The sequence below is a fragment of the Ascaphus truei genome, chromosome 7, assembly GCF_040206685.1.
Source record: "Ascaphus truei isolate aAscTru1 chromosome 7, aAscTru1.hap1, whole genome shotgun sequence".
Taxonomy (NCBI): Eukaryota; Metazoa; Chordata; class Amphibia; order Anura; family Ascaphidae; genus Ascaphus; species Ascaphus truei.
Genome location: NC_134489.1, coordinates 29,457,846 through 29,479,690, shown reverse-complemented (window position 1 = coordinate 29,479,690; position 21,845 = coordinate 29,457,846). Strand labels below are relative to the sequence as shown.

The window sequence follows — 21,845 nt, the reverse complement described above, 5'->3', positions numbered from 1 at the left end:
CTTCTTCTGTGACATTAAGCCAGTATTAAAGTTAGCCTGCACAGACACAACTCTCAATGTGAAGCTTCTCACTCGAGTCACCGGTACAATTGCAGTCACCTCCGTACTTCTAACTCTCCTCTCCTACATTTTTATCAGCAAGTTTCTCGTGAAGATACGGACAGCAGAGGGTAGAAAACATGCATTCTCCATTTGTAGCGCTCACCTGAACAGCTACGTTTACCTATATGCGGCCTTCAACACAAGACTCGTTAGATAACGACAGAGCTGCTGCAGTTCTCTTTACTGTTGTAACCCCAGCATTAAACCCTATGATTTATGCCCTGCGTAACAAGGACATGAAGAGAGCCATAAACAAAGCAATAAAGAGGATGGTCATTCACTGAGAGAATGTACTGTAACAATATCATAATTGCACACATATAGTGCTTATACACTATAAGCAATATCAATCATTGATAATAATGGCCACTCAAGTGAATAAACCATTGTGTGCCAGACTCTAAAATTGTGTCTTCATGTAAATGTATATTTTTTCACCTTTTATTAATATCAGTTATTGGATAGTGAGATGTTTATATACAGACTAGCTGATATACCCGGCGTTGCCCGGTCGTGGAAGGGCAGGGGGCATGGAGTGGAAGGGTGGGGGGGGAGGGGAGTGGAAGGGCAGGGGGGAGGGGCGTGGAAGGGCGGGGGGGGGCCAAGGGGCGTGGAGGGCAAAGGTCAGGGGGCAAAGGGCAGGGAGGGGCAAAGGGCAGGGAGCGGCGGGGGGGCAACGGGCAGGGAGGGGCGGGGGGCAAAGGGCAGGGAGGGGCACGGGGGCATCACAGGCACCCACTGACACGGGGGCATCACAGGCACCCACTGACACGGGGGCATCACAGGCACCCACTGACACAGGGGCATCACAGGCACCCACTGACACAGGGGCACCACAGCCACAGGCTGCACCCACTGACACAGGGAAGTTCACAGCCACAGGCTGCACCTTGTCTCACAGACAGAGCTGCACCCACTACCAGGCTAAGGACAGACCCACTCACGTCCTGTACAAAGGCCGTGGCACTTACACACCCCCTGCACACAGGCCGCAGGTGGCACTGACCTGCCGGTAAGCACTGTCCGTGGGGTTGAAGTCGCTGCCCCCGGGCCGCAGGGAGAGCTGCAGGTGTGGGAACCCGTGCAGCCAGTACAGCCACCAGGGAGGCAGGTATTCCACGCGAGACATCCTCCCACCCGCGGCGGGCGGGTGACAGTGCGGAGAGTGCGGGGAGTGGACACAGCGGCATCCCGGGGAGGAGGAGAGCGCGGGGGCATGCGGCGCGTGCACACAATTGAGAGCCGTGGTGAGGTGAGAGTCCCCCGCTGTGTCCCGGGCGCTCGCTCCGCTCCCCCGCTGACTGTAGCGGCGCCAGGGGGGGTGGGGGGAGGAAAAAGCACGGGAAACCGGGTAGACCCGGGGAGAGGAGGAGGTGCGCGCGGGTCCCGATGAGTGCCGCGCACTGCGGCTGTGATGAGTTGGATTTCAGGCTGATGTTCGGGGAGGAAGCGGCGGAGCCTCCGGGACCGGCGGGTAAGAGGTGTGTGTGTGTGTGTGTGTTGGAACTTTGGCCCGTCACTCCGCCTCAGGCCAATGAGAGGTGTGCGGGGGCGGGCGGGCCAAGGGACCAATCAGTCTGCCGCTAGGGACAGTGCAGACAGGGACACATACAATGCTTTCAGAAATATATAGTAAGATTGTGAGAGAGCGTGTACACACTGTACAGAGGGAAGGGGAGCATATTCACAAACAAAAGAAGTATGGGAAGCGTATAAACCCTGTACAGAGGCCAGGGGAGCGTGTTCACACACTGTACAGAGGACGGGTGAACCTATGCACAATATGCAAAGTGTAATCAAGCATATTTACACACTGTACAGAGTAAATATATATATATAAATATATATATATATTAACACACATATTCCCAGATAGCTCAAACTCCTACATCCACCACATCATGAATATATTTTTATGCCAAAATGAATGCTACTGAGCGTGGCAAATGTATACAACAGAAGACACAGGTGCCCAATGCTACATCAAATTGACTAAACATATATGGTAATGAGTATAATGTTTAAATACTTGAATAATAATAGTAATTACTTGTTTTTTAGTTAAACCGTTTGGCCAAAGCGTCGTAAGCCTGCATACCAACGTCAAGGTAAACCAAAAATGCAGGTCCTAACACTAAAACTGTGAACCCTTCTTGTTACGTCTGTATGAGGGGAAGAAACTGCAGTGAGTCCTGTCCATTCAGCAAGTTGCCAGAACCTCCCAAGTTAAAAAGGTGGGGAGGGGCGAGATCTGGGTGGAGGTGCCACCTAACCTCCATAGACTGTTACCAGTCAGAAATTGATTAGCACACATATTCCCAGATAGAACACAGAAAAAAGGATAGGTGCAAAACAGCGCTAATAGTAAAACAAATAAAATTATAATTGTATATAGGCAGCCAGGTGAGTGACTGGTGGTACAACCAATCAGAGTGACATGATGAAAAAAAGAAAAACCGGCGCCAAAAAAGTACAAAAATCAAACCGAGTGGGTATAGGATCCAAATGGCAAGTCCTTGAGATGATGTATTAAGATGATTCTCACCTCGACGGGGTATATGTGGAAAAAAAGAAGAAGAGAAGAAAACAATAATGGTGCAGTAAATAAACACTGGGGGGGATGTGTGGACCAAGACTAACAACAAAATACATACAAGACATACAAACGTAAAACACTAGCACAGGTATATATTTAATAAAAAGCAAATTTATTGGGGTGTGAAAGGTGCATAAACCGCATCCGGAGGGGTAAAATTACAACCCTACTCACAAGATGCTGGATAAGTCAAGGCAACGGACTGGATGCATGCAGCTGGGCTCTCAAGATGGCGACCGGAGCTCCCTGCTTGGCGTCCACACGTGACCAGGATGGAAGGCAGATGACTCAGATGACGGGGCCTCTAGGCGGACGTGACGTCTCTTCCGCTGTAGTCCCACCACGAGCTCCGATCCTCCTCAGCAACCGCGATATCACCGTGACCGGGTTGGAGCACTTTATAAACTGCAGATTTCTCCTTATAGGACTGCAGACTTCACCACGCTAAAAACACTCTAAGAACTCGAAACTTCCCGACGCGTTTCGTACGCATGCGCGTACTTCTTCAAGGGATGTGCTTGCCTTATAGTCTCTATGGTATATATACCATCAGTCCAAAGTCCTGATTGGTTGGTTAATCAATTATATTAACCCCATATTTGACTAAACAAGGCAGTACATAAAGAAAGACCTATGCTAAACAACATACAAAACAAACATGAAACATTAAATGGGATGACATAAAAACAGTAAAAACTTTTAAAAAAACACATAAAAATGTAAAGAGGCAGAAACATGAATTAATGAAAATAACTTAACGATGATTATAAAAAGGCTTTGAGTTCAAAGTCGATATTCATTCCTTTTGGGGAGAGAGTTTTTAGTTCATATATCCAGTAAGTTTCACGCATACTAGCTTGCTGGAGTCTACTCCCCCCTCTGGGATTAATATCAACCTGCTCAATTGCCTGGCAAATGAGACCCTTAGGATTTTTATCATGGCACAGGGAAAAATGATGCGAAACACTATGTGTCACCAAGCCCCTCTTGATGTTGTAGATATGCTCATAGACACGTCTTTGGAAAGTTCTCCCTGTTCTGCCCACATACTGTAAGCCACAAGGGCATTGTAATAGATATATAACATACACAGAGTGGCAGTTGATGAAATTATGTATAGGGTAACTCCTATTCGTGACGTTAGATGTAAATTTTCTAGTGGTTTTACTAAATGAGCATGCTACGCACTTAGCACAGGTAAAGAAACCTTTTAAACTCCCTCCTAGTTTCTGTTTTTTTTGTTTTACCGGACAGCTGGGGGCTAGTTTAGATTTCAAGTTATTAGCCTTTGAAAATATAATATTAGCTTTTTTTGGAAGGATATCTGCTAATACTTCGTCTTGTAATAAAATAGGCCAGTATTTGTTTATAATTTGTTTAATTTTTGGCGCCATCTCATTGTATTGAGTGATGAACGCTACCTGATTTTGACATATATTTAATGTTTTCTTTTTTTTGTTATCAAACTGAAGCAAAGTATCCCTGTTGATCTTATTAACCTGATTCAAAGCCTCATTTAATTCAAACTCTTGATATTTTCTATTAATAAATTTTTGTTTTAAATCCTCTGCCTGTTTCTTAAAAATCTCTTCTTCGGAACAGTTACGTTTAAGACGCACCAGTTGGCCCTTTGGGATATTTCGCAGCCACTGCGGATTGTGATGACTATCAGCGCGCACATAGTTATTTGCCTGCACAGGCTTAAAGAAAGTTTTAGTGTGCAATATATCATCTTTGACATATATGTGAAGGTCCAAAAAATCAATATGTTCAGTACTAAAACTACAAGTAAACTTAAGATTAAGGTGATTGTGATTTAAGTACATGCAAAAATCATTTAAGGAGTCTTGAGTGCCTGACCAAATAAAGATCACATCATCAATGTAGCGCCGCCAGAGCACCAGGTTTGCTCCTAGAGGACAGTTATTCCAAATAAACTCCTCCTCCCAACTGTCCATAAATAAGTTGGCATAACTAGGAGCAAACCTCGTGCCCATAGCGGTACCACATTTCTGAATGTAATAGTGAGAATTAAAAGTGAAATAATTATGTGTCAAAATAAACCATATACTCTCCATCAAAAAATCCCTTTTAGTGCGTGAATAGCCACTGGAATGTTCCAATTTGCGAGACACGGCCTGACATCCTTGATGATGGTCAATGACTGTATATAAAGATGTGACATCAGCCGTGGCGAGAATGTAACCATGCTGCCATTTAAGATCTTTTAAAATTTGTAATGTGTGTGTCGTGTCTCGCAAATAGGATCTACCACCAGTGACTAGGGGTTGCAGATGGTGGTCTATAAATTGTGAAAGATTAGAAGTAAGTGAAGAAATACCAGAGATGATAGGTCTCCCCGGCGGTGCAGTTAAGTTTTTGTGAATCTTGGGTATAAAGTAAAATAACGGTGTGCGTGGAAACTGAACTGTCAAAAATTTGAACTCATCTTCACATATTGCCCCGCTGTCTATACCAGAAATCAGCAATTCTCCCAGTTCGGCTTTGAAATGCACCAAAGGGTCACTGGTAAGGGGGAGGTATGTGGTCTTATCTCCCAGTAATCTCATGGACTCTTCTAAATAATATTCTTTGTCCATGACCACAATACCTCCACCCTTATCTGCCGATTTGATAACAATAGAGTCATTATTCTCTAGATTTTTAACTGCCTCTTTTTCTTTAATGTTAAAATTATCCTTTTTGATTTTATATGTTCTACATGAATTCTCTAAATCCATGCTGACCATCTCAACAAAGGAGCTAACTAGATGTCCTTGCGCGAACTTAGGATAGAAGGTGGATGCTTTTTTAAAAATCTTTTCTTGAGGGTCAGTAGTACTGCGTACCTCTTGGGTGGAATTAATTTGATTGGTAATTGCATCCCTAGCAAAATATTTCTTCAGGGCGAGCATGCGGGCAAATTTGTGAACATCTATAAAAAGATTAAAACTATTAGGTCCACAAACTGGAGCAAACTTGAGCCCTTTGTTAAGTACTTTTTTCTCAATATCAGTAAGATGATGTCCACTGATATTAAAGATATTTGGATGCTCTATTTTAGATTTTACCCTATTTCTACTAGTACCTCCTCTTCTCCCTCTGGTCCTGTCTTTCTTTTTTTGTAGTTGAGTGGAGGTTGGGTTTCTGAGATATGTTTTGTTATTACCACCTCTGGGAAGATGTGATCTCTCTCCTTCCTCCATTCTAAAAAAGAAAAATTTGATTTAATAGCTGGTGTAGGGAGTGGTGTATACGAGATGCTTTCCACATCGCTCTCTGATCCTATGTCGGACAGCAATGTGTATCTATTGCTGACCGGAATAGGCACTGATTGAGGTAACGTGAGTGCATCATAACGTTCCTTAGCTCTTTTTTGTTGCAGATATAGATCTTTGTTATGCAGAGGTTGTTTAACCGGAACGAACGGTATCGGAACTAGTACATCAGTAATGGGTCTTTTTGGGCCTTTATTGGCTCCCTTGTGTGTAAATTTGCTCTTATTGGAGTTGGGTTCTTTGGATCCTATCACTAGATTAGGTTTCTTTTGTTCTACCTTCGTGACATTAGTCTCTTTAGATTTCTTTGCCCAATCTCTCTGACAACCAGTGTCGTAGTCTTGTTTATCCCTGAAAAATTTCTGTTGTTTAATTTGAACTATCTCTAGTTCGGCCTGGTCTAGCCTTTTCTTTATTGTTGGTTCTAAGGCGAGCAACTCATTGTTGTCTTTATACGGATCTAATTGAATCTTCATATCCAATATATGATTGTCTAATTCGACTAGTGTTTTTCTCCGCTGATGCACCAAAAGCTTCATGAGAGAGAACGAACATTGATCTAATATTTCATTCCATTCTTTCATGAAGCCCTCATTATGTGCATCTGCGGTGGGTTTTTTGCGAACCCTAAGACCCCTAGGAATACGATGATTTTCCAAATACTTGCTCAGTGTGGTGGCTTCCCACCATTGTTTGCTCTCTAGCATAAGTGTTTTCTCTAACTGAGCAAGTATTGGATGAAAATCTTCAGTCACATTTTCTATACATTGGACTGAACTTGGGTCACTAAAGATGTGATCAACATTGACATTATGACGAGATCTCAAAAATAGAGAACTCATGATGACACTTATAAGGAACAATTAAAATATAAATATATAAAACAGCAGCTAACACCAAATGTACAACACAGAGCAAACACAGAAAAAAGGATAGGTGCAAAACAGCGCTAATAGTAAAACAAATAAAATTATAATTGTATATAGGCAGCCAGGTGAGTGACTGGTGGTACAACCAATCAGAGTGACATGATGAAAAAAAGAAAAACCGGCGCCAAAAAAGTACAAAAATCAAACCGAGTGGGTATAGGATCCAAATGGCAAGTCCTTGAGATGATGTATTAAGATGATTCTCACCTCGACGGGGTATATGTGGAAAAAAAGAAGAAGAGAAGAAAACAATAATGGTGCAGTAAATAAACACTGGGGGGGATGTGTGGACCAAGACTAACAACAAAATACATACAAGACATACAAACGTAAAACACTAGCACAGGTATATATTTAATAAAAAGCAAATTTATTGGGGTGTGAAAGGTGCATAAACCGCATCCGGAGGGGTAAAATTACAACCCTACTCACAAGATGCTGGATAAGTCAAGGCAACGGACTGGATGCATGCAGCTGGGCTCTCAAGATGGCGACCGGAGCTCCCTGCTTGGCGTCCACACGTGACCAGGATGGAAGGCAGATGACTCAGATGACGGGGCCTCTAGGCGGACGTGACGTCTCTTCCGCTGTAGTCCCACCACGAGCTCCGATCCTCCTCAGCAACCGCGATATCACCGTGACCGGGTTGGAGCACTTTATAAACTGCAGATTTCTCCTTATAGGACTGCAGACTTCACCACGCTAAAAACACTCTAAGAACTCGAAACTTCCCGACGCGTTTCGTACGCATGCGCGTACTTCTTCAAGGGATGTGCTTGCCTTATAGTCTCTATGGTATATATACCATCAGTCCAAAGTCCTGATTGGTTGGTTAATCAATTATATTAACCCCATATTTGACTAAACAAGGCAGTACATAAAGAAAGACCTATGCTAAACAACATACAAAACAAACATGAAACATTAAATGGGATGACATAAAAACAGTAAAAACTTTTAAAAAAACACATAAAAATGTAAAGAGGCAGAAACATGAATTAATGAAAATAACTTAACGATGATTATAAAAAGGCTTTGAGTTCAAAGTCGATATTCATTCCTTTTGGGGAGAGAGTTTTTAGTTCATATATCCAGTAAGTTTCACGCATACTAGCTTGCTGGAGTCTACTCCCCCCTCTGGGATTAATATCAACCTGCTCAATTGCCTGGCAAATGAGACCCTTAGGATTTTTATCATGGCACAGGGAAAAATGATGCGAAACACTATGTGTCACCAAGCCCCTCTTGATGTTGTAGATATGCTCATAGACACGTCTTTGGAAAGTTCTCCCTGTTCTGCCCACATACTGTAAGCCACAAGGGCATTGTAATAGATATATAACATACACAGAGTGGCAGTTGATGAAATTATGTATAGGGTAACTCCTATTCGTGACGTTAGATGTAAATTTTCTAGTGGTTTTACTAAATGAGCATGCTACGCACTTAGCACAGGTAAAGAAACCTTTTAAACTCCCTCCTAGTTTCTGTTTTTTTTGTTTTACCGGACAGCTGGGGGCTAGTTTAGATTTCAAGTTATTAGCCTTTGAAAATATAATATTAGCTTTTTTTGGAAGGATATCTGCTAATACTTCGTCTTGTTATAAAATAGGCCAGTATTTGTTTATAATTTGTTTAATTTTTGGCGCCATCTCATTGTATTGAGTGATGAACGCTACCTGATTTTGACATCTATTTAATGTTTTCTTTTTTGTTATCAAACTGAAGCAAAGTATCCCTGTTGATCTTATTAACCTGATTCAAAGCCTCATTTAATTCAAACTCTTGATATTTTCTATTAATAAATTTTTGTTTTAAATCCTCTGCCTGTTTCTTAAAAATCTCTTCTTCGGAACAGTTACGTTTAAGACGCACCAGTTGGCCCTTTGGGATATTTCGCAGCCACTGCGGATTGTGATGACTATCAGCGCGCACATAGTTATTTGCCTGCACAGGCTTTTTATTAAATATATACCTGTGCTAGTGTTTTACGTTTGTATGTCTTGTATGTATTTTGTTGTTAGTCTTGGTCCACACATCCCCCCCAGTGTTTATTTACTGCACCATTATTGTTTTCTTCTCTTCTTCTTTTTTTCCACATATACCCCGTCGAGGTGAGAATCATCTTAATACATCATCTCAAGGACTTGCCATTTGGATCCTATACCCACTCGGTTTGATTTTTGTACTTTTTTGGCGCCGGTTTTTCTTTCTTTTTTTCATCATATTCCCAGATAGCTCAAACTCCTACACCCACCACATCATGAATATATATTTATGCCAAAATGAGTTTTACTGAGCGTGGCAAATGTATACAACAGAAGACATGGGTGCCTAATGCTACATCAAATTGACAAAACATATATGGTAATGAGTATAAAGTTTAAATACTTGAATAATAATAGTAATTACTTGTTTTTTTATTTAAACCCTTTGGCCAAAGCGTCGTAAGCCTGCAGATCTATATCAATAGAGAGTGCGTGTGCCTGTGCGTGTGCCTGTGCCTGTGCCTGTGCCTGTGCGTGTGTCTGTGCGTGTGTGTTCATATATACATTTGAAGTTATGGTGGGTAAAAAGGCAACAAAAAACCTCCACCGTTAGCATATAGCCAATAAAGAATATCACTTGTCTTAGACAGGTCTGCAACCCTGCCTTTCACCATTATCACCTAACATACAGTGCTCCCACTGCAGCAAGGGATTCTGGGAAATGACATGCAAATGAGCACATGTGTCACCTTTTGCCTGAAATCCATTTAACATGTAACCTTTATAAGCAAATGCTCTGCTGTTGACACAACTTTTAAGCTCACCATAGGATTTAGATGCAAAAGCCAGTGAAACCACTCACAGACAGCTGTTTCGACATTTTGGGTCTTAACAGTGTGAGGTTGGTTGAACTGGCTTTGCAATTTTCAACGCTGGGTAGGTTTACCATACACATTCATAGCTGTCTGTGAGTGGTCCAACCTTGGATGAGGCAGACGGTGGTAATGCAGCTGAGGGAGGCTAACGAACTGCGCCCCCTATTGGACGCCAAGACCTTTACCAAGGAGCTGGTGAATAAAGCAGGATTTACACCGGATGAGATCCTGAGCATCCAGGACCACAGGGATGGCCTGTTTTTTTGTCACCTTCACCATGGTGGGTATCTGCAGGTGTTATTGGGAGACATTCCAGACCCTGAAACAGGAGCTCCTCTTCTCCCAGTTCGACGTGAACTGCCCCATCAAGAGGGACGAGAAGATGATCACTGGAAATATCCCTTCCAGGGAACCCCCACATCCCTGGAAGGGATATTGCCACCTTTCTGTAGCGCTTTTGCACCGTGGTGAAGGAGCCGAGCCGGATCAAGGACAAGTTGGGGTACTGGGTGGGAAAGTGGAGCATGGTCATTCACTTGAGGGCAGACCCAGATGCGACCGACCGGTTGCAACACCTCCCTCCCAGCTTTTCACTTGCGGGCTGCTCAGGAAGGCTTTTTTACCCTGACCAGCCCAAGATCAATGGGAATTGCGGAGGCCTGGGGAACGAGTGAAGACAATGCACCCTGAGAACCTGCAGGAAATGTAAAAGCACCGGACACGATACCAAGGATTCAACCCATATGTTTTGGGACTGCAAGCTGAGAGTCAGGAGCTACGCAGAGGTCGCGGTGAAAAGTGCGAAAACGCATCCCTCTGGCAACAGCTCGGGTGGCAGTCAAGAAGACCCCTGCAACCCACCCCGCGAAGGCAACGAGTGGTAAGCAGCAGAAGGAACAAAGGCAAAAGGAGACCTCTGAAGCAGCGTCTGCTGCGGCTCCTAAGACCGCTGTTCTTTCAGCAGCATTGGTTAACCCACACTGCCCCGCTACCCACCCGGGAGGCCTAACCCCCCACCCCGGACCCACTATGCCCATCCTGTAACCATTGATGGTTATAGTAGTACATCATACTCATATAATATGGGCATGATAAACTACTATAGCAGACCTTAATACCAAAGCATGAATGGCCAAAATACACAATAATAAAACCTATACAACAAGCACCTATACCCCCCAAAATAAAAAATTACAAGCACTAGCCAACCAATCAAGTACCTAAATAAAACCACTAAAAAATCAATTAAATACATATAACCTCTAATAAATCAATTAAATAAATCAAAGCACTAGCTCAAAAAATAAATGTAATAGCTAATAGCACTAACCAACAGAGCAATTAATTAATACAACCACTAAGCAACACCAATTTGAACCAGTAGCCAACAAAATACATCATTAAATAAAAACACAAAACAATCTGGAAAAAAAAATCAAGCTACAGTATCACAATTCAAAACAATTTAAATTTAAACAATAAAAATACATAGAAAATATTACAGTCAATAGAAGAAATGCATTTTCCAAAAAATGCATGGGTTATTACTGTATTCATCTGTACCCTAAACAGGTACATATTAATACATTAGCAGTCAAGGGGCAATGAAAAACATAAAAATATGAAAAATCCAATGAAAACACCTGTCAAAAATAAAAGTACATACAGTACATTCAATATTGATATTACCTTTAGAAGTGTTCACCCTCCGAATCCCAGGGAATCAGCAAGCTCTCGTACAGTGACGTCACAAAACACAATCCAACGCCATCCACCATGAAGATCCTGTCCAGGTAACCACATTCTTCTTTCTATAATCTTCCATCATCTTCTTTCTTCATCTGTGATTAGTTCTTGATTTTCTTTATCTTCTGTCTTTATATTCTGTCAATCCAATAACCCTTTGTTAAATCCACGATACTGACACGCCGGCTTCTTGAGCTCAAATGAGTCATCACGGCCTTAAATATAGTCTGTGATATCACATTTTGGCGGCAAATGGTTCTCACGCCATCTGATTGGCTGTGAAAACCATGTGCCCTTTTTTTTTTTGGTGATGTCATGTTAAGGGACTGAAGCCAGCAAATCAGATTGGCTGTGCTTCATTTCCTTTTAACATGATATCACCAAATTCAAAATGGCTGCCCTCACGTGGTACTTCAGCCAATCAGATTGTGAGAACTACCACAGACACCCCCGGGGACCACCTGCAGGCCCACGGAACATACCGAGTGCACTGTGCGGCCTGCAGACACCCGCGAGACCTATCCGGGGACCCCGCCGGCCTGTGGTATTAATCCTGTGTATTAAAAAATAAATGATGGTTTTATGTGGGGTACAGGAGGTGGGATGTGTATTGGTGCTTACTACATATTTAAATTTATGACTAGTGTAGATGAGCAGGGGATCTACAGAGCAGAACCTTGTTGATTTCAGATTCGGGGACCCCCTGCTTCCTGAGATAAAGGCCTGTTATGGGGTGCCGGTATCTCCTATGCATGTAAATGTCCTGATCATGTAACGCGCCCCATAATGAGGCCTGTATCTGCGGAAGCAGGGGGTCCCCGGACCTGAAATCAATGCGGTTCTGCTCCAGAGACCCCCTGCTCATCTACACTAGTCATAACATTTTAATTAAAAATATTTTTGGTTCGCCGAGATTTGCGCAGGGACAGACGGCGCTCTCTCTCTCTCAGAATCAACTTGCAGGGTAATGCCTTTTCAGAGAGGCAATCCTATCGCCGGCGGCTACTCGCAAATGCTGCTATCACTGGTATTCTGGCCTTTCTGCATACCGTGATGGCAACGCTGCCAAATATGGCGATTTAAAATCCTGGTGATTTTTTCTATCGGAGTTTAGTGCATGAGGCCCTAAGTTGTAGATTGAGGGGTTGTGTGATGGGATCATGTTATTTATGATGTCATGTGTAATGTCATTACTGATGTTGTTTGTGATGTCATATGTCATGTCATCAGGGATGTCATTTGTGAATTGTACTAAACATACACAAAAATCTTCTCTTTGATCGCAGGAACCATCATGCAAAATGTGGTTATGATATCTTAAGTGGTGTCCAAATAAATAGCGAACAAACAGACAAACAACTTTACAAAACATACAGTAGATAAATCAGGATAGAATAGTTGCTTCACTAAATAAGCATACAAAAAAAATAAGGATGTGTATATGTACCATAAAGATAACGTATACTTCAACTGACACAATGCCTGGAGGAAAGACACAACACAGTGGATATCATGAGGAAAACAAGTGTATTATTGTCCATGAGTGAGACCAACGTGTCAGTCCGCTATGGACGTGTTTCTCAACCAGTGGAAAAGGGGCCTATTAGCCTATTGGGCATTCGGTGCTGCAGGTCGGTCCCAGCGGCTCACAAATAATGGCAGTCGGCGGCTCCCTCGCTCCCGACACAGCAGCAGCCAGTGATAACTGCAATTCTCTCCCTTCTGCTATCTGTTCCGGAAGTTGGGTCCAACTTTCGCCTGACCGGAGAAGGGAACTGCAGAGTCATTGAGCACAGCACTGAGGATACCTCCTGAAGCCAAGGTAAGATTGTTGGTGTGTAGTGGTGTGTAGGAAGAGTGAGCGAGAGGTGAGGGCAGTGTAAGGGACAAGAGATACTGTGGGGAACAGAGAGATGTAGACAAGAGAGAGTGGGGAACAGAGAGAAGGAAAGAGAGAAGGGGGAAATGGGGGAACGTAAAGAGGGGAAATACCTCTAACAGATCAATAACAAATACACACCTTGGAAAGAGTGGGGTTTCGTTTTTATCATGGTGGGACCTGGGTTTTTTGACAACATGGTTTATGGGACGTACAGTAAGATGCAAAATGTTGAGAACCTCTGTGCTATGGGATAAAGGTCCCATACGTCCATATTTTAGTATTAACAATACGTCCCAGATCCACAAAGGGTGCTAAACTTTAACACACATGTAATCCTATTCATGCAAAATATTGTATTAGTTCACCAACTAATTCTTTTTTACTGTGTTACGCTATGGAGCTTGCGCTTCTCATTCTTTTTTATTTTTAGGTATTCCTTTGTGTTTGTCAAAAATCTCTGCAGAAGCAGCAATTGGCCCCATACAGATCATTGTCCTGTTCTGGACTTTTTTTCCATCATTTCACTTTCACCCAAAGAACTGGTTTGCACTTTTGATTGTTTTATATTTTATGTTACCGTGTGATTGGTTATACACATGTCCTGTTAGTTATATTAATATCACTTTTTACACCCTATATTGAATTCACACTATAATATAAGTTATAGCACTTGCTAACTAGTTCACAGAATTTCCGCACTAGCACACTTATTTAGCGCTGCTGTTTTTGTGTCTTATCTTGATATATATATAAAAATATTAATTGTGGGCACATTCACATGTCTTAGACAAGTCTGCAACCCTGCCCTTAACCATTATCACCTATAAGCGCTGTATGCTAAGTGATAATGGTGAAAGGCAGGGTTGCAGACCTGTCAAAGACATGTGAATGTGCTCACAAGTAATATTTTTATATGCTAACGGTAGAGGGTTTATAGTCACCTTTTCACCCACCATAACTTAAATAATGTATGGTAAAGACCTACTTCATGTCTCAAGTTGCAAAGCCAGTACAACCAACTTCACACTGGTGAGACCTACAAGGTCGAAACAGTCTGTCTGTGAGTGGGTTTATTGGCTTTGCATCTCATCCCAGGCTATGTTTAAAAGCTGTGTTTAAAGCAGCATACATTGGCTTAAGGGTTTAACCATGTAATGTGGTCTTGAGACAAAAGGTGGCACTGTGTTCTCATTTGCATGCCATTTCCCAGAATCCCTTGCTGCAGTGGAAGCTCTGTATGCTAGGTGATAATGGTTAAGGGCGGGGTTGCAGACCTGTCTAAGACATGTGAATGTGCTCACAAGTAATATTGTTATATGATATATTCGTTCCACATGGGAACGAAACGCGTCAGAGTGATCTCTGTGATGCGCAGCATTCTAGTTTAATAAAGCTGATTTTAACTATTCACGTTTGCGGTTGAATTCCTGCTGCAGTGACCGCCTACACACTAAAAAATCTTTATTGCAATTCTTGGCGGAGCACGCCGGCCACTACACGGAGCTGGGAGCTGGTTTCTACTTCCCTTCCTGATGACTGCGCTTGGATCCGCCCCTCGCACTCGTTCCAGGGCTACTCAGGATCGCTGATTTGGCAGTGCAGTTTCCATTCATCCACAGCATAGCTGTCGGCCCTCGGGGATGATGTCACGAACCAGCGGGACGCTCGAGGAGACGGGACCGGCCAGGCACAGGCAGTGAACAGACCGGGTCGGTTGAGGGCAGCAGGTGATAGTTTCGTGAGTACACGGGAGGGGTAGCTTATGGTTGCCTCTTTCCCTGTATCTATACCTTTCCCTGTGTAATAGCCCCCCACCCAGGTTTTATCTCTCATTCTGCCGCATGCTGCTGTTGTTGCCGGTCCCCTCACACAGGATCTTCATGTCTGTGTAGCGGCCTTTTTTGCTCTATATGTGTCTGACATTGCTCATATACACCCCGATTTACTTATGGATTTTTAGAAGCACCGGACTATAGGGGTTCATTCCCCCACAATCACCATTTGCCTATTATTTAACTTGCTGGGACAATGGTTCAGTTGTGACAGATCCAAGAATATAAACAAAACCAGAAAGGCCAGCGCATCATACAAAATGTCACAACATATAGTGCAATACTGTACCTCAGTGCTTATCTGCTCATGAAAAGGGGTCATTTAGTTAAACCCTTTGACCAAAAGGTTATAAACCTGCAGCCACTTCACGGCATGACCAATCTGCAGGTCCTAACACTACCAGGCACAATTCTCATGTACCTCTCTTTTCTGCTGGCGGAAGACCATACTGGGTCTGTGAAACACAGGATCAGGATAAAAACTGCTAAGATTGGAAAGTGGGGCGAGCTTTATACCCTGGGGAGGAGGGCCAGACCTCAAAGAAACAAAAGCTGCATAACCCATCAAGCTTCAGAACCCCTAAACCCACCCTCACATCATATATACAGCATCTATATTAGTGTCAAAAAGCAGTGCTACTGAGTGTGGCGAGATATACAAACAAAAACAAGATCCAAGAATATATCCCATTAATTTTACCCATTTTTCATCGGTTATATATGCACATTTAGATACATTTATCACAGCCTTTCCCAATGTGATCCATAAGTAATCCCTTCTTGTAGTTTATTTGGTTATACCAGGTATATCGTAGGGCTAATTAGTGATGCAGCCCACTACATCGCTGGTCCATTCCCTATAATTCTTTCTTTGTGATCTACTTCTGATCATAATCCTATACAACTGGTTTAATTATCTTTAAGCCACTCTGTGCAATATACTGTAATGCACACACTTATGATTCCATCTGTAGGGTCCATGCACGGGATTGTCTGTGTACCAACACAGCACATTTTTCTTGTGTATGTGTTTACACTAACTTGTGTTCTTCAGATACAGATAAGTGTTTATTATAATGAACCCATAAAAAAATCCTTCTCTTATGTAGCTGTAACTCTCTCATTCCCTCGACTAGTTGTTCTTATATATTATGCTATAAGTAGCCTGCTTACGGCATCTACTGCATTTGATGCCATGTGTTTCTCTAGCCATATGTCTTCAGCTCTTACAATTATTTTTTTGTAAGTATACCGCATTTCTTTTTATGGTACGAAAGAAGAGATCTTTATGCGCATGGATCCGAAGAAATTCGAAATGAAAGAAGAAGACATTCAAAATGGTGTAATATTGGTAGGGCAAAGATATATACTCTAGGGCCAGGCTAGTGGTGAGAAATACACTTTAAATAAAAAATATAGCAAAAAGGATAATATCCCTCACAACCATGTGTCTTGAGTTGTGTGCATGGTAGTAATAAACAATGATGTCCTGCAATCTGTTCAGGGCATTTGGGAGTGCATTCCCAGCTGTTACACACGGGGGGCGGTCTTTACGCTCCAGTAGCTCTAAGGTAACTTTGGAGCTCTAGAAGGTAACTTTGGGTATCTCTAGAAAGATGTGCCATGCGCCTAAAGATGTTTTCTTTGATAACATTTCAATAATAAGGGTTTGGAAACCCTTGGGAATCTGACTGTAGGACTACAAGTCTATTCTACATTTATTCACTTTGGGACTTTTTCGCCCCAAAATTGTATGTATGGCTACTTATTTTTATATTTGGGGTGTTCTTTATTTGGGCACTATGTCACTTTATAACGTGGTCCCACTTTGACTCGGACACTTTGACTCATGGGTGGCCCACGGCCCCCCAGAAAAATCTCCTGCCCCCCCTGTGGGGCGTGCCCCCCCACTTTGTGCACCTCTGCCATAGACCAGGGGTGTGCAAACTTTTCCCCGTGCGCACCCCTGCGTGCTCTCCCTGGCGCCTCGTGCCCCCCCCCCCTTTCGACCCGGCGTCAAATGACGCGCGGGGTCATGTGACATCACATCGCCATGGTCATTTGACGTCGCGTTACCAGGACGATGCGTTGCTGGCAGGGAAGGTAAGTGTATTATAGAGGCGTTGCGCGGTCCCCTGCATTTAATTTAAATGCCTGAGGAGAGAGCGCAGGACCTCTATAACTGCCGCACACCCCGCCCCCCCAGAAAATCTGGTGCCCCCCAGTTTGCGCACCACTGCCCTAGATCACTTAATTTCTGCACTTAATAAATACTCATCCCATGGGCAGTACAAACGACTCGGGTCATCCCTTAAGGTTAGAGGAAAGGAGATTTCATAAGCAACAAAGGAAAGGGTCATTTTCAGTAAGGATTCAAGAAGAACAATCTAGCCGCCGGAACAGGGAAGCCACAGGGATGGCTCACGAACAAGGAAGGCTCAGTAACCAGCTATGTACAGCAACAGGCAAAGTACAGCAACAGGCAAAGTACAGCAACAGGCAAAGTACAGCAACAGGCAAAGTACAGCAACAGGCTAAGTACAGCAACAAGCTAGGCACAGCAACAAGCTAGCTTCATGAACAAGGAAGACTCAGCTACTAGAACCCAAAGTGGCCAGGAACACAGGGAAACATATACAATGCTCAGGCAGGGGCTGGAAGTCACTGGCTGCTATTTAAGCCCCTGAACAGATGCAGCCAATATAACAGGCTCCCAGTATTCAAAATATCCACAGCAGCCAGGTAACTGTGGGTTCCAGCCACAGCCTGGTCTGGAACCCTTACAAAAGTATCCGTCGTCTAAATTTAGCATAGGTTGAACTTGATGGGTGCATGTCTTTTTTCAACCTCATCTACTTTGTAACTATGTAATATATGTAACATTGTCACGGGAGACCAGGCAGTTTACACCTTTTTACCAGGATCATACATTGAGCAAAACAGGATAGTGAAATAAATTGTAGTTTATTTGCTTAAATTGGCATAGACACTGTGAAACACAAAATACAGATGAAAAGACCAACTTACTGGGGACCGGGGGTCGAAAACTAGTTCCTAGGGAACTTTAAATAAGAGTTTTACCCTGACCGGGACTTAGCCCGAAATCTCCTGGTTCCCAAATCGGCGTGCAGTTCCACACACCACCACTCCCTTATCCGGGAGGACTTGGTTTTTATTGGCTGGGACTTAGTACCAAGCATCCTGGAACTAAAATTGGCTTAAAACATTTTCCGGGCAGACTTTTCTGAAGCTGGTGCTCTGCTATTTGTACTAGAGCACTTTTGAAAAGCCCGTCTGCACTCGGTCTTACTGAGGACCCGAAGTTGATTGGTGCATCTATCTTATAGTATTTCTGGCTCCATTCATAAAATACAATGGCCAATCAGAGCGTGGTAACTTTCTCAAGCAGCCAATCAGAGACAAGACGGTAGAAAAAGCCGGGTTAAAAGGAAATATGAATGAAGCAAGGGAGATGTGCAAGTTGGCACCTCCATCCCTGGTTCCCTCAATGCCACCTATGGTGACAGGCACCTCCATGTCTGGCAGAACAACAGGCAGCCCGGTATGACTGCCATTGATCCCCGGACTTGGGTAATCAGCCTTTCCCCTCTGCCCATTTGCCTTTCACACCTCTGGCTGCTTTGAACTCCGATGTTCAGCAGACTTACTGGCACCAACTTGGTAGCCCTGGCAGTCTGTCTGAACATTGGTTCCGAAAGCCCCACTTTCTATAGTACACAACAGTACATTATAATGTATTCATAAAATAAACCGTTAACACATCCCTAAGCCCTGGGTATGGGGAATAGAATAGAAAAGTGTACATTTATTTCTACAAGCCTTTATTCCCCACACACTATCTAAGGGACTTAGACTGGACTCAGAGTCCCCCACAACCTTATGTACAGTTGGGGCTACCACACACCTAATAGTAGTTCTGGGCTACCTGGGCACTAACTTGGGTACTCAACTTAACCTAGGGATCCCCACAGTTACAGGGACACTTTTCATCATTGTGCCCCATTTACCTTTCTGGGGTATGCTGAAGCAGGGAACCTTAGCGGTGAGTCGCAAAAGCGTTTTCAAGGGGAGATATTGCCGGAACAATGTGCCTACATGTATCCATGAATGATTCCTGGGTAAGTTTTTAGGGGAACTGACAACTCTGGACCCCAACTACCTTGGCACATTCTGACACCAATTCCTCTGCAAAATCCCCCTTGAAACTCATGCAATCCCTAGCAATCCCTGCTCGCTGACATGCCCGGAAAGATAAAAACACAAAAAATATCTTTATTACAAGTCATGCATTTCAAAGATACACTGTTACTGAGTCGAAGAGCTAACTCTCTTGAACCCAAATATATGGATCAGGGGTAACCATTCATGGGCTTGACCTTTATTTAGAACCTGGTTACACCCTACCGTCATAAACATATTGTAACATTTTATTAGAGAACAAACATTCTTTTTATTATGCTCTTCATAGCTCTCTTTATTTCCTTGTTACGCAGGGTATAAATAATAGGGTTTAACGCTGGGGTTACAACAGTGAAGAGAACTGCAGCAGCTCTATCCTGATCCAACGAGTTTTGTGTTGAAGGTCGCAAGTAGGTAAAGATAGCTGTGCCATATAGGAGAAAAACGACTGTCAGGTGAGCGCTACAAGTGGAAAATGCACGTTTTCTACCCTCTGCCGTCCGTATTCTCAACAGGAATTTGCTGATGAAGAGGTAGGAGAGAAGAGTTAGTAGAAAGGACATGGTTGCTAAAGACCCAGTGACCATAGTGAGAAGCTTCACATTGAGAGTTGTGTCTGTGCAGGCTAACTTTAATACTGGCTTAATGTCACAGAAGAAGTGGTTCACCAGGTTTGGTCCACAAAATGTAAGCTTTGCAGTCAGTACAGTGTGTAGCAGAGAATGGAAAAATCCAGTCACCCAAGAGCCTAATGTCAGACTGCGACAAACCTTGGTGTTCATGATGAGGGTGTAACGTAAGGGATTACCAATAGCCACATATCGGTCATAAGACATTGCTGTCAGTAGCCCGGCTTCTGTGCTTCCAAGGAAATGGAAGAAATGTATTTGTGAGATGCAACCAGCAAATGAGATAGTCTTCTTCAGTGCTAGTAAATCAACTAGCATCTTGGGCACAGCAACGGAGGAGAAGCAGATGTCAATGAATGACAGGTTCCACAAGAAGAAATACATAGGAGTGTGGAGACTGGGATGTAGAATGATTATCACCATAATGGAGAGATTCCCTATAATGTTTACTAGATAGAATATTAAGAACACCCCAAAAAGGATACATTGAAGCTCCACAAGATCAGTCAGGCCAAGGAAGGCAAAGTCAGTGACTGATGTTTGGTTTTCTGAGTCCATTGAATATTTGGTGGAATCTGTGGAATGAAATCTACAGAAATTAAATGGAGTCCAAGATGGACAAGAAGAAAAGTGAATGAAAAACAGTTTAGGTATTATTAACAGATAGTGTAAAATATTCACTAAGAAGAGGTTTGTCATTCTCTTGAAAGGACCATAAGGTGCTTTACAGCTTAGCAAATATGGTCATTGGTACAGGCATACCCCGGTTTAAGGACACTCACTTTAAGTACACTCGCGAGTAAGTACATATCGCTCAATAGGCAAACGGCAGCTCACGCATGCGCCTGTCAGCACGTCCTTAACAGCAATAGCAGCTCCCTACCTGTACCGAAGCTGTGCGCAAGCGGGGAGACTATAGAGCCTGTTACAAATGCATTATTTACATCAGTTATGCATGTATATGACGATTGCAGTACAGTACATGCATCGATAAGTGGGAAAAAGGTAGTGCTTCACTTTAAGTACATTTTCACTTTACATACATGCTCCGGTCCCATTGCGTACGTTAATGCGGGGTATGCCTGTATATGTATAATGCAAAAGTACAATATGACACTGCACACTCAAAAATTCTTAATCACAATATGTTTTATCAAGAAATTTTTATCTGCATGTAAAAATATACAAAATACACCTATAAAAACATAATAAATATACATATACAAAAAAAGCTAAATACAGCAGCGGCAGCTCTTATTCGAGCAAAAGCCGCTGGCTGTATGCGGCTGGAAAGCGGGTAGCCGCGGCGCGTGGCGGCGCACTGTGACGTCACAGTCACACGCGCGCCCGGCTTCCCCGTCTTCCCCGGCTTCCGCAGGCTTCCCCGACACCCCTGGAGATGAAATTAAGGTAAGCGGGGTTGCGGGGAAGCAGAGGGGCAGAGCAGAAGCCGGGCTCGGGGTCCGGAAGGAGAGTAAATTGCACGCGAGGTGGAGGGGGTGTGCATGTGGGAAACGCGGCGGCGCGCGGTTATTACTGGCGGCAGCTGGGGTAGATCCCGGCATGCCGCCGGCATTTAGTGCGATAAAGTATGTCGCTACTGTATGACCCAAAGTTAAAAAATGACTGTCACTGTAGACCAGGTTATTTACACCTTTAACCGGGATCATTCATTGAGCAAAACAAGGTTATGAAATAAATTGAAATGTATTAGGCATAAATTTGCTTATACACAATGGAACACAAAATACAGACAAAAAGGCACACTTACTTTGGGACTGGGGTCGT

The 21,845-nt window shown here is 43.3% G+C and overlaps 1 protein-coding gene and 1 pseudogene across 1 annotated transcript; one reads left to right on the top strand and one right to left on the bottom strand.

The window, feature by feature from the left end:
- The window catches only part of LOC142498496 (olfactory receptor 12D1-like), a 913-nt pseudogene extending 527 nt beyond the window's left edge, over positions 1-386 (top strand).
- Positions 387-19,679: 19,293 nt separating this feature from the next.
- Positions 19,680-20,615, bottom strand: LOC142499941 (olfactory receptor 12D1-like). The gene has a single exon (XM_075609998.1). It carries the CDS (start codon positions 20,613-20,615, stop codon positions 19,680-19,682), a length of 936 nt encoding a protein of 311 aa, XP_075466113.1.
- Positions 20,616-21,845: the final 1,230 nt, after the last annotated feature.

Bases quoted from the DNA above. Each gene is read 5' to 3' on its own strand.
- LOC142499941 (XM_075609998.1), bottom strand. From the start codon at position 20,615: ATGGACTCAGAAAACCAAACATCAGTCACTGACTTTGCCTTCCTTGGC.